The 19,501-nt window shown below is 34.5% G+C and overlaps 3 protein-coding genes across 3 annotated transcripts; all 3 read right to left on the bottom strand.

The window, feature by feature from the left end:
* Positions 1–2,555: 2,555 nt before the first annotated feature.
* Positions 2,556–3,029, bottom strand: LOC133873441 (non-specific lipid-transfer protein 3-like). The gene is made up of 2 exons (XM_062311143.1): positions 2,668–3,029; positions 2,556–2,565 (listed from the first exon to the last, which is right to left on the bottom strand). The coding sequence occupies exons 1-2, from the start codon at positions 3,027–3,029 to the stop codon at positions 2,556–2,558; spliced, it is 372 nt and encodes a 123-aa protein (XP_062167127.1).
* Positions 3,030–15,669: 12,640 nt separating this feature from the next.
* On the bottom strand, positions 15,670–16,668 carry LOC133873440 (non-specific lipid-transfer protein 3-like). Its single transcript, XM_062311142.1, has 2 exons — positions 16,310–16,668; positions 15,670–15,685 (listed from the first exon to the last, which is right to left on the bottom strand). The coding sequence occupies exons 1-2, from the start codon at positions 16,666–16,668 to the stop codon at positions 15,670–15,672; spliced, it is 375 nt and encodes a 124-aa protein (XP_062167126.1).
* Positions 16,669–17,818: 1,150 nt separating this feature from the next.
* On the bottom strand, positions 17,819–19,022 carry LOC133873439 (non-specific lipid-transfer protein Lac s 1-like). Its single transcript, XM_062311141.1, has 2 exons — positions 18,642–19,022; positions 17,819–17,872 (listed from the first exon to the last, which is right to left on the bottom strand). Exons 1-2 carry the CDS (start codon positions 19,020–19,022, stop codon positions 17,819–17,821), a joined length of 435 nt encoding a protein of 144 aa, XP_062167125.1.
* Between the last annotated feature and the right edge of the window lie 479 nt (positions 19,023–19,501).

The raw sequence follows: 19,501 nt of genomic DNA, 5'->3' as shown, positions 1-19,501 counted from the left end.
CTTAATATTTTTGTTTTGAGAAAAGAAATCAAAAGATATAAAATAAAACCTTAAACAAATGGATCGATTTGAGGAAACAATAATTCCTAGGTTGGTGTTTATCTAATAATGCACATGGTGATGCAAGTAGAAAGATTTGTTAGTGTTCTGTTTTTTGTTTAGTGTGTTCACGGACAAAGCAAATTTGGTTGTTTTGGAAACTGGAACCTTGGGAAAAGAAGTATGTAAGAGTCTAAAATTAGAAATTTATTGCTTTGCAGGTGAGAATTTGATTTGTAATTTCAAAATGTGTAATTTCAAAAATGACAATTTAAAACGGGTAATCTGAAAATGTAATTTTTAAAATACAATTAAATATTTGATACAATTACAATCTAATATTTAAAATCTTACGTTTTATAAAAACGCACCATTGCCAATGCCTGCAATAATAAATATTTTTTTTTCCCCAGATTATAGATTGATTGTCACTCGCATGCCTGATTCATGCATTTGGCTATACAAGATCATATCATAGGTAAAAATGCAAAAATTTTGGGATATTACATATTTTATTATAATTTCTTTACAATTTTATGTGTCAGTCTACATGAGTGCCACATGGTACAACATGTGTGAAAAATTAAGTAACAAAATTTGTCATGTAATTGGAAAATGATAGTGGTACTTGTACTACGTACAACTCCTTCACAAACTTAAGTCGGTCTACATTTTAATAGCTGATGCAATAAGCGACACATAGATTGTCACGTCAATTTGTAAGGAATCTGTAGTAAAAGTTGTAGGACCTCTATGAGCACTCAATTTAATTGTACTATAACTTCTTTACAAACTTAGGTGTCGATCTAAATAAATTTTGGATAGTTCGCTTTTAGTTTAGTTGATTCAATTCACAATTCGGAATTAATATCTTTAACAATTATGAGGGAACCTTATGGGCCTACCTACTCAAGTAAGTCTTCGATTGTTCACCCATATGCCCGGACAGGTAGGCCTCATAAGACCATTCCCGCAATTGTAAGCTCAAATTGCAAACAATTCGATCATAAAATTACTGGGGATGCAAATTCCACCATTTGTAGAAGAAAATAGACATTTCAATCCAAATAAGCACTTTTTGTTAGTTTTTAAGGTATTATACCACATAAAATTTCTTAAATATTAATTAATATTTTTAATTCAGTAGTTAGTATTTTATCTAGTCAACACTTTTACAAACATAGCACTTATGAAATTAATATTTACTATTTAAGAAATTTGAAATAAATTCTCTCAATTTCAAGTAAAATGTAGAGATATTATTTATTCACACGCACACACCATTAAAGTGATACATGTTGATCGTTTAATTTAAAAATAATAGTTAAGATTGAAGATATTTTACATGGTAAAATACTAAATAGTTTTAGAAAAATCCTGATCCTTGTTTAAATTAATGCCCTATTTGTTTCGGCGTAAAATAGTTTCTAAAAAATGATTTCGGCATTTTCCGTTGTTTGGTAGGGGCGAAAATAATAGTCAACCGGAAAATGATTTCCGTTTGAAAAAAAATTCTTGGTAAATTTCGGAAAATGATTTACGCTTTTTTAAAAGCGTAAATTATTGTCCCTAGACGGCAGACACATTCAATCCTCTTTTAAACGACGCAGGCGACCTTCACGTTCAAGCAGATGACCACCACCGGAATCTGGCCTGTGTGGAAATCTGACAACGTCTGGTCACTGTCACCAAATTCCGGCCACCTTCGCCGGAATCCGGTCAACCCAAATTCCGGCGACCAGAATGGTCGAATTCTGGCCATCTGGCTGAGATCTTTCCAGAACGGTCGGCTTCCGGCCTACTGGCCAGGATCCGGCCATTCTGTGCCGGATTTTGGCATTTATCCTGAATTCCGACAATAGTAACCGGAATCCGGTGAAAGTGGCCAGAATCCTGCCGATCAGTGAAGGAATCTCATCATCGGTGATTTTTATATTATTTTACATCAATATTTCTATGTTGTGAAAAAAAAATTGATTTTTATAAGTTAATATGATTGAATGAAAATATAAAAAATATTTGTGATTTTTCGTATGCGCCAAACACTGAAAAATATTTTCGGCGAAAAATATTTTCTTAAAAAATGACTTCCTTAAAACCATTTTACGTTGAAATAAACAGAGCATAAGTTTCGTACTTTCCAATTTAAACGCTCAAACGATTTCTATCCTATCAAATTTTGTCTTGTTATTTGTGTATATATATAGATCTAGAAGACCCCGTTCTTCTTGCGATTATCCTTAATTAAGAAATAACATAGAATTAATATTCCATATTTTTTGAACAAGAATTAATATTACATTTAATTTGTAGCGTACGTACGTGACATCCACCAATTTGATCATCTCCTCCGTAGGCTGAAAGAAAGATTTGTAAATTATGATAACACCCATCATCATCATCATCAACTTCAACTTGATGATTTACAACAAATTAATAGAAGCACGCATTTATTCTCACAGTACCATACTATAGATCCTAGCGCGCTTGAGAGGAAAACCACTGCTCCATCAACCTCACGGTACTCTGCAACACAGTCACAAGCAAGAGAAACAGAAAAGAATTAGAAACATTATATATATAAGAAAGAAAACATATGTAAACAGAGTGACACAGAGGCAATCATACTTGTTGCAGTCCAGAGAAGGGGTGAACTTGTAAGGAAGGTTGAGGTAGCATTCACTAGGAAGCAGACGAATATTGTCAGCAATTATTGGCTCCCAGATTGTAAATTGCTGCCAACAAGTGCAAAAGCTCTGGCGGCCCCAATTGGTGGGGAGATTGTAGAGCCAATTGACATCCCTGCAGCAGGGACCGGACACAGGCCCACCATCGTTAAAATAGCCTAAGCATGAGTGTAGGACATTCGATACGTATTCGCACGCTGAGGAATCTTGAGCTTTGGCCGTCTTGGGTGCACTGGCCACCATGCACACAAGCACCAAGCAAGTGATCATCATCAGCTTAAGGCCGACATCAGAGCTAGCCATGAAGAAATTAAGACTCAAATCAGTTGATCAATTCCTAGTTTTAAGGTTGAGCTTAAGATCTAGCTCCTAGGTTTTGGTGTTTATATAATAATGCACATGAATATATATATGGTCCTGCAAGTTCGAGAGATTTTTTTTTGTGTATTTTGTTTTTTTGTTAGTGTTTCACGGACACAGCCAAATATGGTTGTTTTGGAAACTGGAACCTTTGGCGAGGAAGTATGGAAGCCTTTCAGTTTCTATTTGTAAATTTAAAACGTGCAATTTAAATACAGAGTATGATTTTAAAAAATATAGTTTAGCATTCGATAAAATTGTTGTTTGACATTTAAAATTAATTGCAGCGTCAAATTAACCCAATTTAAAATTAAAAAATTACCAAAATTTACAAGTGCGAGACGATCGAATAAAGATCGGGTGCAACAACTCTAATTTGGACTTTTCATTTTAAATTGAACAGTCACGATTCCTCTAATGGTCGGTGTCAAATATAAAAGTCAACATATAATTTTATATATTGGCCTTCAATCAATCACAAAATGTGACATTAATGAACACTTTTATACTTTTCCTCTAATATTTGTTCTCGTTTTATAACTTATACATAATGTCAATTTTTTTTTCTTTCTTTCTAACCAATCATGGAAAAGGGGTACAAGGAATTAAAAACAGAAAACGGGGTGAATTCTTCAACAACAGACCTAAACCAAAAATACAATGCATAAAATACATCAAAATAATAAGAAATTAGCCACACAAAAAAAAAAAGGCCCGAACCTCCATATCCTAGACAAAGCTAAGAAATAGGTAGCAGGAAGTGGTAACTTAAATAAAAGAAGCATCAGAAAGTAAATGGAGTTCATAGCTGATCTTAGTTTGTTATTTTCTTCTTTTTGATAAGTAATAAGTTTTATGGAGTTCATGCATGTTATTAGGATGAATCAACGGCTATATGGAGACCTTCTTGAAAGAAAGATGATATAAAGAAAAAAAATTAAGAGATAATAAAGAAAGATCGAGATGCAAAGATTATATATAGTTTAGTCTATGACATATGTTTACAAAATAAAGCCTAAATAATACATTTTGTTCTAATATTCACTTGATTAATTTGCAATACAAAGTCCATATATATTTATAAGTAGATAGAAATAATACAAAATGATTGATATGAGAAATCAAATCAAATTTAAATATGGTTTTTGTTACGGTTAATGCTGAAATCAAATTTTATAATATGTTCTCACTTCTCGATCAGGGTCATCCCATATAGGACGACGACCCATCCTTTAGTGCAAGCGTGCATGGAGTACCATTCGAGTGGTGGCATATTAAGTGGAGCAACCGCAACCTCTGCTCTAACAAATGCTTTAGTTGGAGCTCGAGTGGAGCAACCCAAACAACACTTGACGGCTTAAGAGAAGTACGTCGCACACTATATGCTACATCAAAAGGGAGGATTGGGGATCCTACCATGCATATTGAGTTGGTCAAGAAATTAAATGTTAATTCTTGAGAAATTAACATATATATAGAATTAATATTACAATATATATATGTAGCGCATGAGAAGTCAAATATGCAACTAGTAAGGATAAAAAGTAGCGTACATGCAGGACCTTTTAGGGACAATTTTGACATTATACATCGATCCACCCATGCCATTTGATCGATCTCCTTCGTACGTAGAATTTACAAGAAAGACAGATTAATTACGATAAGACCCATCATCATCAACTTGATGATTTACAACAAATTAAAAAAAAAAAAACAACACCATGTATTCCCACACTACCCTTTAGAGGAAAAGAACTAGACCATCAACCTCACAGTCCTCACTGTACTCTGCAACACATGCAGTTACAAGCAAGGGAAACATAAAAAAGTCAGAAACATTACATAATATATATATATTTTCTCTTCATATTATCAGTCAACAACTTGATCGTATTAAAGAAAAGATTGATTTTTCAAAAACCATTGAAAAACCTATTCATTTGGCTGTTAAAAAAGATATTGAAAAACCTTTGATTTCTTTACCATAAGAAAGAAAAGGAATTAGTTTAAAAACTAATAGCCAAAGGAATTTGGAAAAAATTGAAGAAATGCTTCTCGAAATTAGTCTTCGCAAGGCTGCACAAGAAAATACTCCTACAACCCATGAAGCTAGTTCAAATATTTCTTCCAATATTAACAATGCTTGCGTCATAGAACATGACAAAGGCAAAAAATTTTAAATGTTTTTAAACATTCCGATTGTGAGTCTGAAAATAACGAAGAATCTGATTTTTCTGAATCTGACTCATCCACCGATGATGATATTAAAATTCTTGAAGAAAATTTTGGAAAAATCAATGTTTCCCCAAAACTCCAAAGAATTTTTAAATCCAAACCTGTTAACTTTACCAAAAATTGGTATAATAAACCCACTCCTCCTGATTTACAGTTTGAATAAAGGGTTTTCCAAAACCAATTTGCTGTTTCTGCTGATAAATTATATGAGTGGAATATTGATGGATTATCTGAACAAGAAATTCTTAATAAAATGAATCACATGTCTATGGTTGCTAATGCTTACGTGACTAACCATGATTTGTCTGATTATGATATTGTTGAATTATTAACCACTGGTTTTTCTGGTACTCTTAGTGTATGGTGGGATAAGCATCTTACACAAGGGTCTAAAGACCAGATCAAAATTGCTGTTAAAATTGATAACGACGGGAATCCCGTCCTTAAAGATGGCAAGCAATTGCCCGATGGTGTCAATACTTTGATATACACTGTTATCAAACATTTTGTTGGGACTCTGTTCAATATTACTTCTCGTATCTCTAATTATTTGAATAATCTTAGATGTCCTTCTATGTCTGATTATAGATGGTATTAAGATGTTTTCCTTTCCCGTGTTATGCTTAGAATTGATAGTTTTTAGCCCTATTAGAAAGAAAAGTTCATTGATGGATTACCTTCATTATTTGCTCACAAAGTAAAAGATGAACTTGTTAATCCTATTACTGGTTCTATTGATTATGAAATCGTAACCTATGGTGATTTGTTTTCAATCATTAAAAAACGAATTCACAACATTATGAGGAAGATTAATAAAGGACCTAGAGCTAACAGAAGAGTTAGACCTCCACATCTTGAAGATCTTAATCAAACAACAACCAAAGAGAGGGGGAGAGATCAAGAGAGACCTGAGAGGGGTGTGTGTGTGTATGAGGGAGAGAGGGGATAGGCCGTATTAACCTGCCAATTGGGAATGAAAATAATGATGATAAAATTATTTTATCAAAATTAACAGAATTATCAAACTGTAATTTTATTTCAAAATAAAATTGAAATACTTACAGAATTAACAGGGGATAATAGAAGTGAAGAGATCAAAAGATCACAATAAGGATAGCAGGAGATAGCAAATCAGTGAATGAAATTTTCTCTGTATAAAAGCTTCTGCCTTACCCCGAAGGCTTTGGTCCTTATAAAGGCCAATTACAAGGGGTAAAATAGTAAATTAAAAAGACTGTAGATCACCATGCGACGGGATTGTAGCAGTTAGTAAAGTTGTCGGCCAGCTGCGAATGTAACCAATAATTCTGCAAAAGACAAACAAACTTTTGAGAGGGCTCTGGTGGAGCTAATAATGCTGTTTGAAGCGTGAAACAACAGTAGAGGACACCTGTGAGGGTCAATAATTCAGCTCAAGGATGTCTTCAATGCCCGGGATTGCATCCAAAGCATCCTAAGTACAGACCGGGTCATGCCCGAACAGGTTGCGATCATATTCGCAAATACCAATGGTCTCGAGTGAAAAAGATTCAAAATCATCTTCTTTTGCACTGTCTTCAATATTATTTTCTTCCTTGAATGTCTTGAGGAATTGTGCAAACATTCTCACATCATTCTTGGAAGGACCTTTCTTCTTCTTTTCCTTTGAGGAGGAAGAGGAAGCAGCAATGGATTTTTCATCATCATCTTTCTTCTCTGTAGGGGGAAGAAATTGTGATGGTGTAACAAGGCCAGTGGTGTTAGCATGAGGTTTAGCAGCAGGAATTGTTGGAGGAGTAATCTTTTCTGGAGTAGTCTTCCTGGCAAAATCCTTATAAACAGTTTTGATAATAGCATCAGTTTGTGGGAATTTATCCCACCACTTGGCGAACCAATGACGATCAATGATATCACATTCTTTAACATAATTCCATTTTAAAATTCAAGAAATCTTGAATTTTATAACAAAATGCATTATGGCTTGGAATTTCTTTCCATAAGCATCAGTATTGAAATAATCTCTAAAAGTTCCAAAAGCTTTGGCGAGATTCAGAGGGAAAATTTCTGGAACTGCTCCAAACTGTCCCCACCATTTTGAGAACCAAAGAGGGAGAATTCCAGTGAACTTTTTATCAAAGTTAATATACCAAGAATGGTTATTGGTGGAGTTCTGGTAAAGCATGAATCTAGACCAGGCATCCATGTAATCATAATAGGAATATGAAAGCTCAGAATTCAAGAGCATTTTGGGTTGGGAAGGATGTTCACCCCAATCTTTGAGAAGGAGGACCTTATCAAAGAAAACACTCATGTAAAGAGTTTTACCAGTTTTTTGGTCAGGGATCGGCTTGAAATGGACCGATTTTGTTTCAACCAAAATGTTGGTATAATAGGAGATATCTTTTAAGGGGTGTTCAGGAACCCAATGAAAACGGGGAGGAAAATAAGCAAGAGCTAATTGGCTTGGTTCTTTGAGAGGTTGAAAATAGGGTAAACGAACATAAGTTGAGGGCTTATCAGCTTTAATAATTGGCATTCTTGGCCTATGAGGAGTTCCAAGAAAAGGACTGTATTCAGTAGCAAGAGCACTACTGAAAGTAATATTTGGTTCAGGATTGAAGGTCATGAACCTATTAGTGAGAGCCAACGAAGTGGTAATAGGAGAAACGGCAGGGGTGCCAACAAGTTGAGACTCTGATTTGATGATCAGAGACTGATTAACAGGTGGGTTGGAAACAACCTTTCCTTTTCCTCGATCTTTTTTACTTGCCATGGTGGCACTGCAAAAATTCACGAGTGAGGAAATCAGGGATGGAATTGTTAATTCCTTTAATATATTCAATATCAAAATCAAAAGCACTTAAAATAGCTTTCCATCTAGCAAATATTTGTTTTGATGCAATGTTTTCAACATCTTTTTTCAAACGTATTTTGCAGATTTGCAATCAATTCTTAGTAAGAATTTTTGATTTAATAAATCAGATTGAAATTTTAAAATGCAAAGAACAACAGAAAGAATTTCCTTTTTAATAGTACTACAGTTCTTTTGTGCATTATTCCAGGACCCAGAATGGAATCGAACAATTTGTTCGGGAGATCCTGGTGAAACAATCTGTTTTAGAATTCCTCCATAACCAATGTCGGAGGCATCAGTTTCAACAATTTTGAAAGCAGTATCAGTGGGAATTCCTAAAGAAGGAAGAGATTTAACGTGAGTTTTAATCTTTTTAACAAGTGAAGTGTGGACTTTTGTCCAAGGAGGAGGATTAGCTTGTAATCTGTCAAACAGGGGTTTGCAATATTTCCTGAAATCTTTGTAGAAGTTAGCAATTTAATTCAACGATCCAAGTAATCTTTGGAGTTGATTTTTATCGGTAATAAAATCAGGAAATTTGCTAGCAAATTCAATGGCTCGATCAATAGGACGAATTTGTCCTTCAGAAATATCAAAACCAAGGAATCGAATCTTGTGTTTGGAACAATTTGATTTTCTTTGCAGAAACAACAAGTCCATTAATTTTAATGATTTCTATAAACGAATTCAAATGTTTCCAGTATTCATCAATGGATTTGGAATAGATGAGGACGTCATCAATGTAAACAATGGCAAAATGACTAAATGGATTAAGAATGTCATTCATGATGATTTGGAACTCACTAGAGGCATTCTTAAGACCAAAATGCATAACATTCCATTCGTAATGGCCGAAGGGAGTGGTGAAGGTGGTTTTGTACCTATCCCTATCGTCAATATGAATTTGCCAAAATCCAGATTTCATATCAAACTTAGAGAAGACTAGGGCTTCACTAAGGCGGTTGACAAGGTCTTTTCTATTGGGAATAGGGTACCTAATCCATTCTAGAACATCATTCAAAGGTTTGTAATTAATTACTAACCTAGGGGAACCTCTTTCAAGTTCAACATTTTTCATAACATAAAAAGCAGCACAAGACCAAGGAGACTTGCTTTTGCGAATGATATTTTTTGCAAGTAAATTAGCAATTTCTTTTTTACAAAATTCCAAAGTTTTCGGCATTCATTTGAATTGGCCTAGCTTTGGTAGTAATCTTCTTTTCAGAAAAATCCTTAATATAAGGTAAAGCAACAATATGCTTCTTCTGGTGCCAAAAAGCATTGGGAAGGTCTGAACAAACAGTTTTTATGGTATCAGAGCCATAAGCGTTAAGATCAGTTTCATTTTGTTTATCTTTATCCTTCAATTACTTCAGTCTGCATCTTCTTTTGCATTTCTCTTTAATATTAGGGATCATAACCACCCTCCCGAACATGCCGTTCTTTTGCATAGACTTGGTTCCTGTTTAAAGCCTGGGTTTGGCGTCTAGGGATTAGTCGAAAAAAGGTCTAGGGTCAGGGTATGTGTCGTGGACTAGTAGTTTAAGTTTAATGTTAAGAAAATGTTTGCTTTGGTTGTTGTTTGATTATTCGTGTTAATAGTTTAACAGCAACTTGGACAGCTCCAATATGCAAAAACTTGAAGCCTTTAGCAAGAGATTGATTAACAAATCTCTTATTAAAGAGTTCAAAATCTTCATTCCTGTTGGAAATAGGAATGGTTTGTTCAACAGTTTTAATAGTATATTCAGCTCTGAAAGAGCTTTTAAACCAAGAAGTTTGTAAACTTCTTTATCAGGGAGTCTTGGAATACTCCAATTTTTAAAATCAAAAGAGGAATCACCCTCAACAGAGTAATGGTCAGAATTCACAACATTATCAGGAAGATTAATAGAGGACCTAGAGCGATAAGGGTCTTTCAACCCTTGAAAGATTTAAATTGGCGAAACTAATTTTGACAGATCCATCCATGTATTAACATGCTATTAGAACTATATAGGTGATGCAGAAGAGAAATAAAAAAATTGATCTTATTAGTTAATTAGGTTAATAGTATTTAATTTAAATTTAAGAGTTGGTGTTATTTTTATATTCTAAATTAGGAAGGAGATCGATTATGTATTTTGTCTGATTTTAAGATTTGTTGTATTAATTAATAATGGATTTAGTCCAAAGTCAAATTATGGTTAGAGTTTTGTCATTCTATTTAACTCATCGATCTTTTGTACTCTTACGTGGACATATTATGATTTATGAAAAAAATAGATGTTTGATTTGTTTGAGGCGAATCTTCTCTTTTGATGGTGAAACTCTTTTACCAATTAATTAGTGAGTGAGAGACTCCGATTATTTTATCTTTTTTGTTTCGGTTCTAAGGCAATAAGTCCTGAGTTTGAATTTAGTCTCTGTCATTTACCTTTGATGCAGTATTTCAATTAAATATTGCATTTTTTAGGAAGCTGACTAACATGGTTTTCATAATTTGGCAACCATTTAAGCTCGCTAATTATTTCCTCTATACAAGTATGAACGGCCCGGTGGCAACGTATATATGGTCGGGCAATTGTAGAGTTCCTTGGCCTGAGTGCAGCAGAGATTGTCCACATAGCCCCTCGATAAAATAGTCAAAGCATGGGACTATGAAAGTCTTTATGCTGACGCATGATGAGAAATCTAAAGCTTTGGCCGCCGCCTTGGGTGCACTGGCCACCATGCACACAAGCACCAAGCAGGTGATGATCATCAGCTTAAGGCCGACAACAGAGCTACCCATTCCCATGTTGATAAGCAAACAGCCAAACAAGACCGGCCTTTTCCTAGTTTTAAGGTTGGCTACTTTAAGATCTATCTCCTAGGTTTCGGTGTTTATATAACAATAATGCACATGCTTGGTGGTGCAACTCGAAAGATTAATATGTTTGTGTAAGTACGTGTTGATCACGGACACAGCCAAATTTCATTGTTTTGGAAACTGGGGAACCTTTGGAGAGGAAGCACATATATATAAAACCTGCAATTTAAAAATAACGTGTGAGTTTAAAAAATACAGTTTAGCGTTTGATAAAAATTGTGTTTATAAAAATGCAATTTCAAACGATATAATGCACACCCTTTAATGGTCGGTGTCAAATATAAAAGTCTACATATAATTTTATATATTGGCCTTTAATCAATCACACAGTGTGGCATTGATGAACACTTTTATACTTTTCCTCTAATATTTGTTCTCGTTTTATAACTTATTCATAATGTTAATTTTTTTTTTTTTTTCAAATCAATCATGGACAAGGGTACAAGGAATAAAAAAATGAAAATAGGGTGGGCTTTTCAACAATAGACTTAAACCAAAAATACAATGCATAAAATACATCAAAATAATAAGAAATTAGCCAAAAATGGCCCGGTCCTCTATATCTTAGACAAAGCCAAGAAATAGGTTGCAGAAAGTGGTAACTAAAACAAAACAGGCTCAACCCTTCTGGGAAGGGGCACAAATCTCGAAAAGCCCTTCAACTCTTTCGGAATCCCCCACTTGCACACAACAACCAAAAAGTTATTGAAAGAGAGGCATTGATTTTTCATTTTGAACTGATGAAGAGAGTAATTGAGCTCCAGTTTCATGAGTCTCTATAGCAAAATCAAACCACAGTAGCGTTCATCCATGGCGGCCCATGGCCACTCTATTTTATAGCTCGTCCCCTTCCATGACTCGAACCCGAGACGTAATGTTTGACTCTAATACCAAATAATACAAACCTTGATCGAGTAGAACTTACATTTGAAAATCGGCTTGTAAGGGGAGGGTGTCCAATAGCTTATATGCACATTGTTAAGGTTATACTTTAACTCTTGGGACACGCAAGAATCTTACTTTTGGTTTTTGGGGTTTGGTGGGTCTAGCTTTTTTCTGAATTGTTGGGATTGTTGGGTTAGATTATACTTCTTCTTTCTTTTTTTTATTTGTTTTTGAATTTTGTGGGTGAATGAGTAAAATTGGTTTCAAAGCAGGGTTTGTTCAAAGATTGGAATTTTTATGTTGCGAAGAAAGTGGGGAAAATATGGATAGTGAAAAAGTGCGAATTTTATGTTTTTTTTTTAAGTGATTTAATCAGCCAATAAGGGTTTTAGTTTGTGTCTATTGTATTGAGTCGGTACCTTTACTGCTAATGTAGTCTTTGTTCTCCATATCCTTTGTATATTAACTTCTTTTTCCAAAATTGGTCTGATATCTTGGGATTTTAGGGACGAGTTTGGATGACAAGGGCGTCCAGAAATCGGTCTTCGGTTTGGAAAGTTAGTGATAAGCATCCAAGTTGAACTTCCATCTTTTCCCCTCCCTTCTTTCTTTTCCGTGTTGTTGTTTTTGGGTATTTGGTATTGTTTTTAATTGGAAGTGTATCTGTTCGAATGGTGGCGTTTGATAGGTTATAATGTGAGCGATTCAGATTCAGATGAATTGAAAGGTGAATGGATGATTCTTAAGTAAGCCCTATCAGCCTCCATGTCCAAAACAATTAAATGTGAGTTGGCATCCCTATTGCTTTCAGCCTTGTTGTGTCTATTTGGTCTCGTTACCTTGTTCTTAAATGGTATAGCAATAATTTATCCTTTCAAAATAAACCCTGGGTTTATCTCTGTTTCGTCAGCTGTCACTTAATATGCATTTTGTTTCTAGTTTGGTGAGAATCAATGTTGAGGATTCACATATGGCAATAACTAGTATGGCTTGGTTAAGATTCGGAATTTGATTACCATGCTTAACACCATTATTTTAGTAAGTTGTTTTACCTTTTTTGTGATCTTACTCTTGTTAGTTTTTGATAGATTGACATGCTTACATTTCACCTCTTGTTGTTTAATTCATTTGAGTAGTGTCAACATTGAAGCTCCTCCCTCTCTCTAATTGCTCACTTGTCCCATAAAATGCAATCTTTAGTTTTGTTTGCCTCTCTCTCTCTCTCTCTCTCTCTCTCTCTCTCTCTCTCTCTCTCTCTCTCTCTCTCTCTCTCTCTCTCTCTCTCTCTCTCTCTCTCTCTCTCTCTCTCTCTCTCTCTCTCTCTCTCTCTCTCTCTCTCTCTCTCTCTCCGTTCTTTTTATTTGGGGGTGGGGGAGTGTATGTGTGGTTTTAGATACTGATGGAGAAAGTTTCCTTGCACTGGATGCTAGATTTGGTGTTATGACAACCACCTTCTTTTATGTTTGTGGAGCTTGATAGAACTACTCCTGCTTTTAGGTTTGAAGATTTTGTATAAACACACAGGTAGAAGTAATTTTCCTTAAAAGTACAATTTGAAAATGATTAGGCAGTCAGACCGCAGACCATTTTGTAGGGCATTTGGATTGTTTCACTGGTTTTCTTATTTGGCAACAACATTAATTTTTATAATTGCCCCTAAATTTTATGTTTTTTATTATGCAAACCCTTCAAAATTAATTTTTTAACCACCCCCCCCCCCCAGCCAACCTAAAATTCTAGTTCCACCCTTGCTTATTATCATTATTTTTTTTTCTTTGTTTTCAATTCCCCTCTATCATCTTAACCCTAAGCCTCCCTCTTAACACATTAATGTTACAATAAATTCAAGAAGGTAAATAGCATTGTGAAAAGTTAGGGCCGATTAAATTTGACAAATGAAATTGGCAATGAACTTCTCTGTTTATAATGAGTTGACATAATGTGCCTCCTAGGTGGCACAAATCAGAGAGAGTTGGATCTGTTGTTTAAGATCTCAATGTGACCCCTCATTGGGGATGGGCTGTTTGAACTTTGGAAACTCCCACCAAGAAAGGAAAAAATTAAAAACTTAATTACTTCTGTTGGCTCTTATACACAAGAATTTTTAGAGCCATGTTTCCTTTTACTCACTGATTTAGTCAAATGTTCTGTTTATATTGTAGTGATCCCATTCAAGCTATCATTTTCTAAATGGGATTGAATGGATGTTTACTTTAAGAGAACCCCTGTTTATGGTAGAAAATGCTGAGCAATTGATGAGTAATCTGTCACTGCAACGAACACATATAGAACGATAATTGTGAGATGGATGAGTTGCTAAAGATTGGTAGAATTATAAAACAAATGCTTTCATGTGAGAGTCTAGATAGCTCTAACCTAGTTTGACATTAGAATTTAGCAAAGCAACGGCAGTCTATGATTTACAGAATTTGTTCTGTTCAGTTAAGCATATCTGGTTTGACTAATCTTGATCCGTTTTTGTTTTCTTCTTTTGCTGGTTTTGTAGGACCTGCCCGTAGTTGTGCTATTCTTCGCACATCTTGAATGTGCCTGTCCAGATTTTGTACCTTTTTTTTTTCCGGTTTAGTTGTTTCTTTCTTTCGAATCTTTCCTAATATCGTACTGCACAATTGTTTATGATCATGAAAAAGAATAATTTTTGTTCATTGCGCATTCATGGGCTAGAATACTTTTGAGGCTTTAAGTTGGAATTAGGAAATGAATGTTGGTATTGGTTCCTTTTTCTTTCTTTATTTTTAATTAGCAAATGATCAAAATTGCATGGTTTGCATAATATGGTTGATACATGCAAAACCTGCAGGCTTTCAAGCAAGTTAGCAATATTTGCTTGACATAAGTTTGTTAACCAAAAATTCCTATGGTTTCATGGCCATATGGCTTGCCTCAAGTGAAAAAATCAGTGAAAATCTCTTATATTCACAACTCACAAGAGGATTTTCAGTGATTTTTTCATTGGAGGCAAGGTCAACTCTTGTGTTGCTACCTCCTCCTCGTTGACTAAAAGTTTGTTTGTCACTAATTAATTAATTAATTAATTAATTATAATCTTCAACTCTGCTTTTGAGGTCGGATCAGGATCCAGCCCAACATGTAACGGGCAAGTGATAGTAGTTGTCCGAACAAGCTAGATTCCATTTCACAAGGGCCTGTCCATTGCACATCGATCCGGCAATGTTATATAGGATGAGCTAACGCTCAGGTGGAATTATATGTAAAGAAAAAGATGAACGGATTATCATTATCATTATTATTATCAATCTGGAAACCCGATTACTGATCACTAGTTGATAGCTTTTTATTGGCCATTCAACTTTTGTTATCAAAACATATTAAATCAATGTTTTGTTTATAAAGACAGTCTTTTGTTCACGTTCTGGCTTGGAGGCATTGGCCTTTATTTATGAAGGAATTCGAAGTTGGTCGGGACTACCATGTCAGTATTGTGAGATAAAAATGGGATTTATAATATTACTCTTCATGAAGTTGTGTATTTTTAACAAATTTTTTTAGAGTAATGCTTTTTAGCAAAAAAAAACAAAAGTATTAACAAACAATTCAGTATTCAAAACACTCAAAACTACTTTCACTTTTATGTTACATTACAAAAATAAAAAACATATTCTAAAAAGTATTAACAAACTAGCCTTACTGACTATCATCTTGAAAGGGAGCAGCAGGGGGACAAAAACACCCATTTAATCTCGAGCTACTAGATTGTAGATCTTGTAGAGTACGTGGAGAGGAAAACCACTGGTCCATCACCCTCGTAGGATTCTGCAAGACAGTTACAAGCAAGAGAAACATAAAAGAGTTAGAAACATTACATAAAAAAAATTATATTTACTACAATGACTTTAACAACTCAAGAAAAGTACTAGTCATATTTATATTATCACTGCAAAACAACTAGTCAAATTGTAATTAGAAATCATTAGAATCGCTTACAAAATCGAGTCTCACATAATAACGAATACATAAGTGCCTTTATAATTTAAGCATCTTCCCAATATAAAACTGTGGTGTTATAATCTCTCGTTTAAATTCCTAATGTCCTCAGTAGGGCCACATTCCACATGATGTTATTAGCTAGCTAGGTTACTTGATATCATTTATAACGACCCAAAAAGAAAAAAGAAAACATTAATTAGTTACATTTACGTTATCACTCCAAAAGGACTGATCAAGTTGAAATTATAACTTCCTAGAATAACTTATAACGCTCAATCTTACTTAGTAAAGAATCAACGTAAAAGTTATTCCTTATGAATGACTTTATAATCTATCTGCTCTATATATGAAGTATTCATCTTGGACTCAGATGTTAGTATGGTCTGGGCACACAAAATCCTGTGCATAAGAAAAAAAAAAAAAAAAATTTGCAGAGACAGCCAATAATACATGTTGCAGTCCATAGTGGGACTGATCACGTAAGGAAGGATGACCCCACATTTCTCAGGCAGTGAAGCACCGAGACGAACATGGTCGTCAGTGTATGGAAACCCATGAAGAAATTTCTTAAGAAAAGTGAAAATGCTCCTGCTTTCCATTTTGGTCTTAGCGAGCTGCCGGAGGGACAATATCCCACCGCAACAAGTATCGAACACAGACTGATCACCATAGGCTATATCAATCATGCATGGCCGCAGGCTATTCACCACTATCTCGTCGCATGGAACCCCTCTTTGGGCCTTGGCTGCAATTACCACCGTGCATACAAGCGCCAAGCAAGTCAGCTTAAAGACAACAGAGCTAGCCATGAAGACGTCGGCCGGCCGGGCTCGATCTCTTTGTTTATATATATGCTTGGAGCCTGTTTTATTTTTTTGTTTCTCGTTTAAAAAAGTATTTTGATGAGATTTCTTAATAATTTTGTTTTGAGAAAAGAAATCATAAGATATAAAATAAAACCTTAAACAAATGGATCGATTTGAGGAAACAATAATTCCTAGGTTGGTGTTTATCTAATGCACATGGTGATGTAAGTAGAAAGATTTGTTAGTGTTCTGTTTTTTGTTGAGTGTGTTCACGGACAGAGCAAATTTGGTTGTTTTGGAAACTAGAACCTTCGGAGAAGAAGTATGTAAGAGTCTAAAATTAGAAATTTATTGCTTTGCAGGTGAGAACCGTATGCGTGTTGATTTGATTCGTAATTCCACAACGTGTAATTTAAAAATAATAATTTAAAACGTGCAATCTGAAAATATAAATTTTAAAATACAGTTAAATATTTGATATAATTATAGTTTAATATTTAAAATTTTGCGTTTTTTAAAAACCAACCATTGCCAATGCCTCCGATAATAATTTTTTTTTCCCCAGTTTATAGATTGATTGTCACTCGCATGCCTGATTCATTCACTTGGCTATACAAGATCATAACATAGGTAAAAGTGAAAATTGTTTGGGATAATACATAATTTAACGATTTGGTTGAGTTGCTCTTTCTTTAAGTAGTTTAGGAAGCATAATTAGTTCCCAAATTGAGTTAGAAATTTGCTCCTCTCTTATGAATTAAGTTTTGAATTTGTATTTAGAACCGGAAGAACCAACGTTTGTAATTAATTAAGGGCCTTTTGAGTAATAAACTAAAATAATAATATTTGGGAGTGTTAATTTCTTCAAATTTTGTCTTGTTATTTGTATATATATAGATCTAGAAGACCCCGTTCTTCTTGCGATTATCCTTAACTAAGAAATGACATAGAATTAATATTCCATTTGTAGTGTACGTACGTGAAACTGACATCCACCAATTTGATCATCTCCTCCGTAGGCAAAGTACGTACGTAGGCTAAAAGAAAGATTGATAAATTATGATAATACCCACCATCATCAACTTGATGGTTTACAACAAATTAATAGAAGCACCCATTTATTCTCACAGTCGCAGGCTCACAGTACCATACTCTAGATGATCCTAGCTTGAGAGGAAAACCACTGCTCCATCAACCTCACTGTACTCTGCAACACAGTAACAAGCAAGAGAAACAGAAAAGAATTAGAAACATTACATTAAAAAATAATAATAATAATAATAATAATAATATAAATTAAATAATCAAATTCATTCATTTTTACTAACTCAAACTTTTAGAATAAGTAATTATTTAATATGGTATCAGAGTTAAAGGTCTTGATTTCGAACCTCTTGTTTCCATCATTGACCAGCCTTCTATTTCAATTAAGGTCCGTTTATGTTTACAAATTCAAAAAGAACGATTTTAAAATTTATGATTAGAAAACGTGATTTTTAAAAACTCAGTTAAGCTTTGGCAAAGTTGTAGTTTGCCCTTTAAAATTGATCGCAATATAGCCTTTTTTTAAAATTTGTGCGTTTTCAAAAAAGCATTCATTTGTTTGCGATTTGAAAAAGCAGATTTTATACGTTTTAAAATCACAATTTTTTTTTTAAATGTAATTCCAAATGATCATTTTTTTGGGATTTTGTTTAAAATTATACTTTTTGTCTACAAAAACGCAATGCTAAAAGCATTCTGATCAATATTTTACGTATTGAACATCACATATTAATGATGAGTTAATTTGAGCCAACATGTAAGAAAGAGTGTTAAAATATTAATTAAATGATTAAAGTTGATCGCATGATTACGGAGGTGAACCCGCATGGACGGACTTTTAAAGTTAAATTCTTAATTTCGTCCCTGGATACATAATCCTCATGATGCATATATATATATAAAAGAAAGAAAACATATCTAAACGGAGAGACACAGAGGCATTCATACTTGTTGCAGTCCAGAGAAGGGGTGAACTCGTAAGGAAGGTTGATCAGGCCGCATTCTTTAGGAAGCTGACGAACATTGTTAGCAATTTTTGGCCGCCAGATTGTAAATTGCTGTATACAAGTGCAAAAGCTCTGGCGGCCCCAATTGGTGGGGAGATTGTAGAGCCACTTGACAGCAGTGCAGCAGGGAGCGGGCACAGACCCACCGTCGTTAAAATAGTCTGAGCATGAGCGTAGGACATTCCGTACGTCGCTGCACACTGAGAAATTTAGAGCTTTGGCCTTCTTGGGTGCGCTGGCCACCATGCACACAAGCACCAAGCAAGTGATCATCATCAGCTTAAGGTCGACATCAGAGCTAGCCATGAAGAAAGACTCAAATCAGTTGATCAATTCCGAGTTTTAAGGTTGAGTTTAAGATCTAGCTCCTAGGTTTTGGTGTTTATATTATAATAATGCACATGGTCGTGCAAGTTCGAAAGATTTTTTTTTGTTTTTTTTTGTTAGTGTTTTCACGGACACAGCCAAATTTGGTTGTTTTGGAAACCGGAACGTTTGGAAAAGTATATCAGACTTGCTCGGGTTTCTGTTAGTGGTTTTAAAACGTGCAATTTAAATATGATTTTTTAAAATGTAATTTAGTATTTGATAAAATTGTAGTTTGATATTTAAAATGGCAGTTTAGTCTATGAAATCATAGTGTCAAATTAACCCAATTTAAACTTTGAAAATTACCGCTTGCAAGTGAGGTGCTTACCAAAATTTTCACGTGTAAGACGAATTGAGATCGGATGCAACAAGCCAACAACTCTAATTTGGACTTTTCATTTTAAATTGAAAAGTCA

This window comes from Alnus glutinosa, chromosome 7, assembly GCF_958979055.1.
Source record: "Alnus glutinosa chromosome 7, dhAlnGlut1.1, whole genome shotgun sequence".
Classification (NCBI taxonomy): domain Eukaryota; kingdom Viridiplantae; phylum Streptophyta; class Magnoliopsida; order Fagales; family Betulaceae; genus Alnus; species Alnus glutinosa.
Note: the sequence above shows the minus strand (reverse complement) of the source record. Positions and strands in the feature narration are given on the sequence as shown.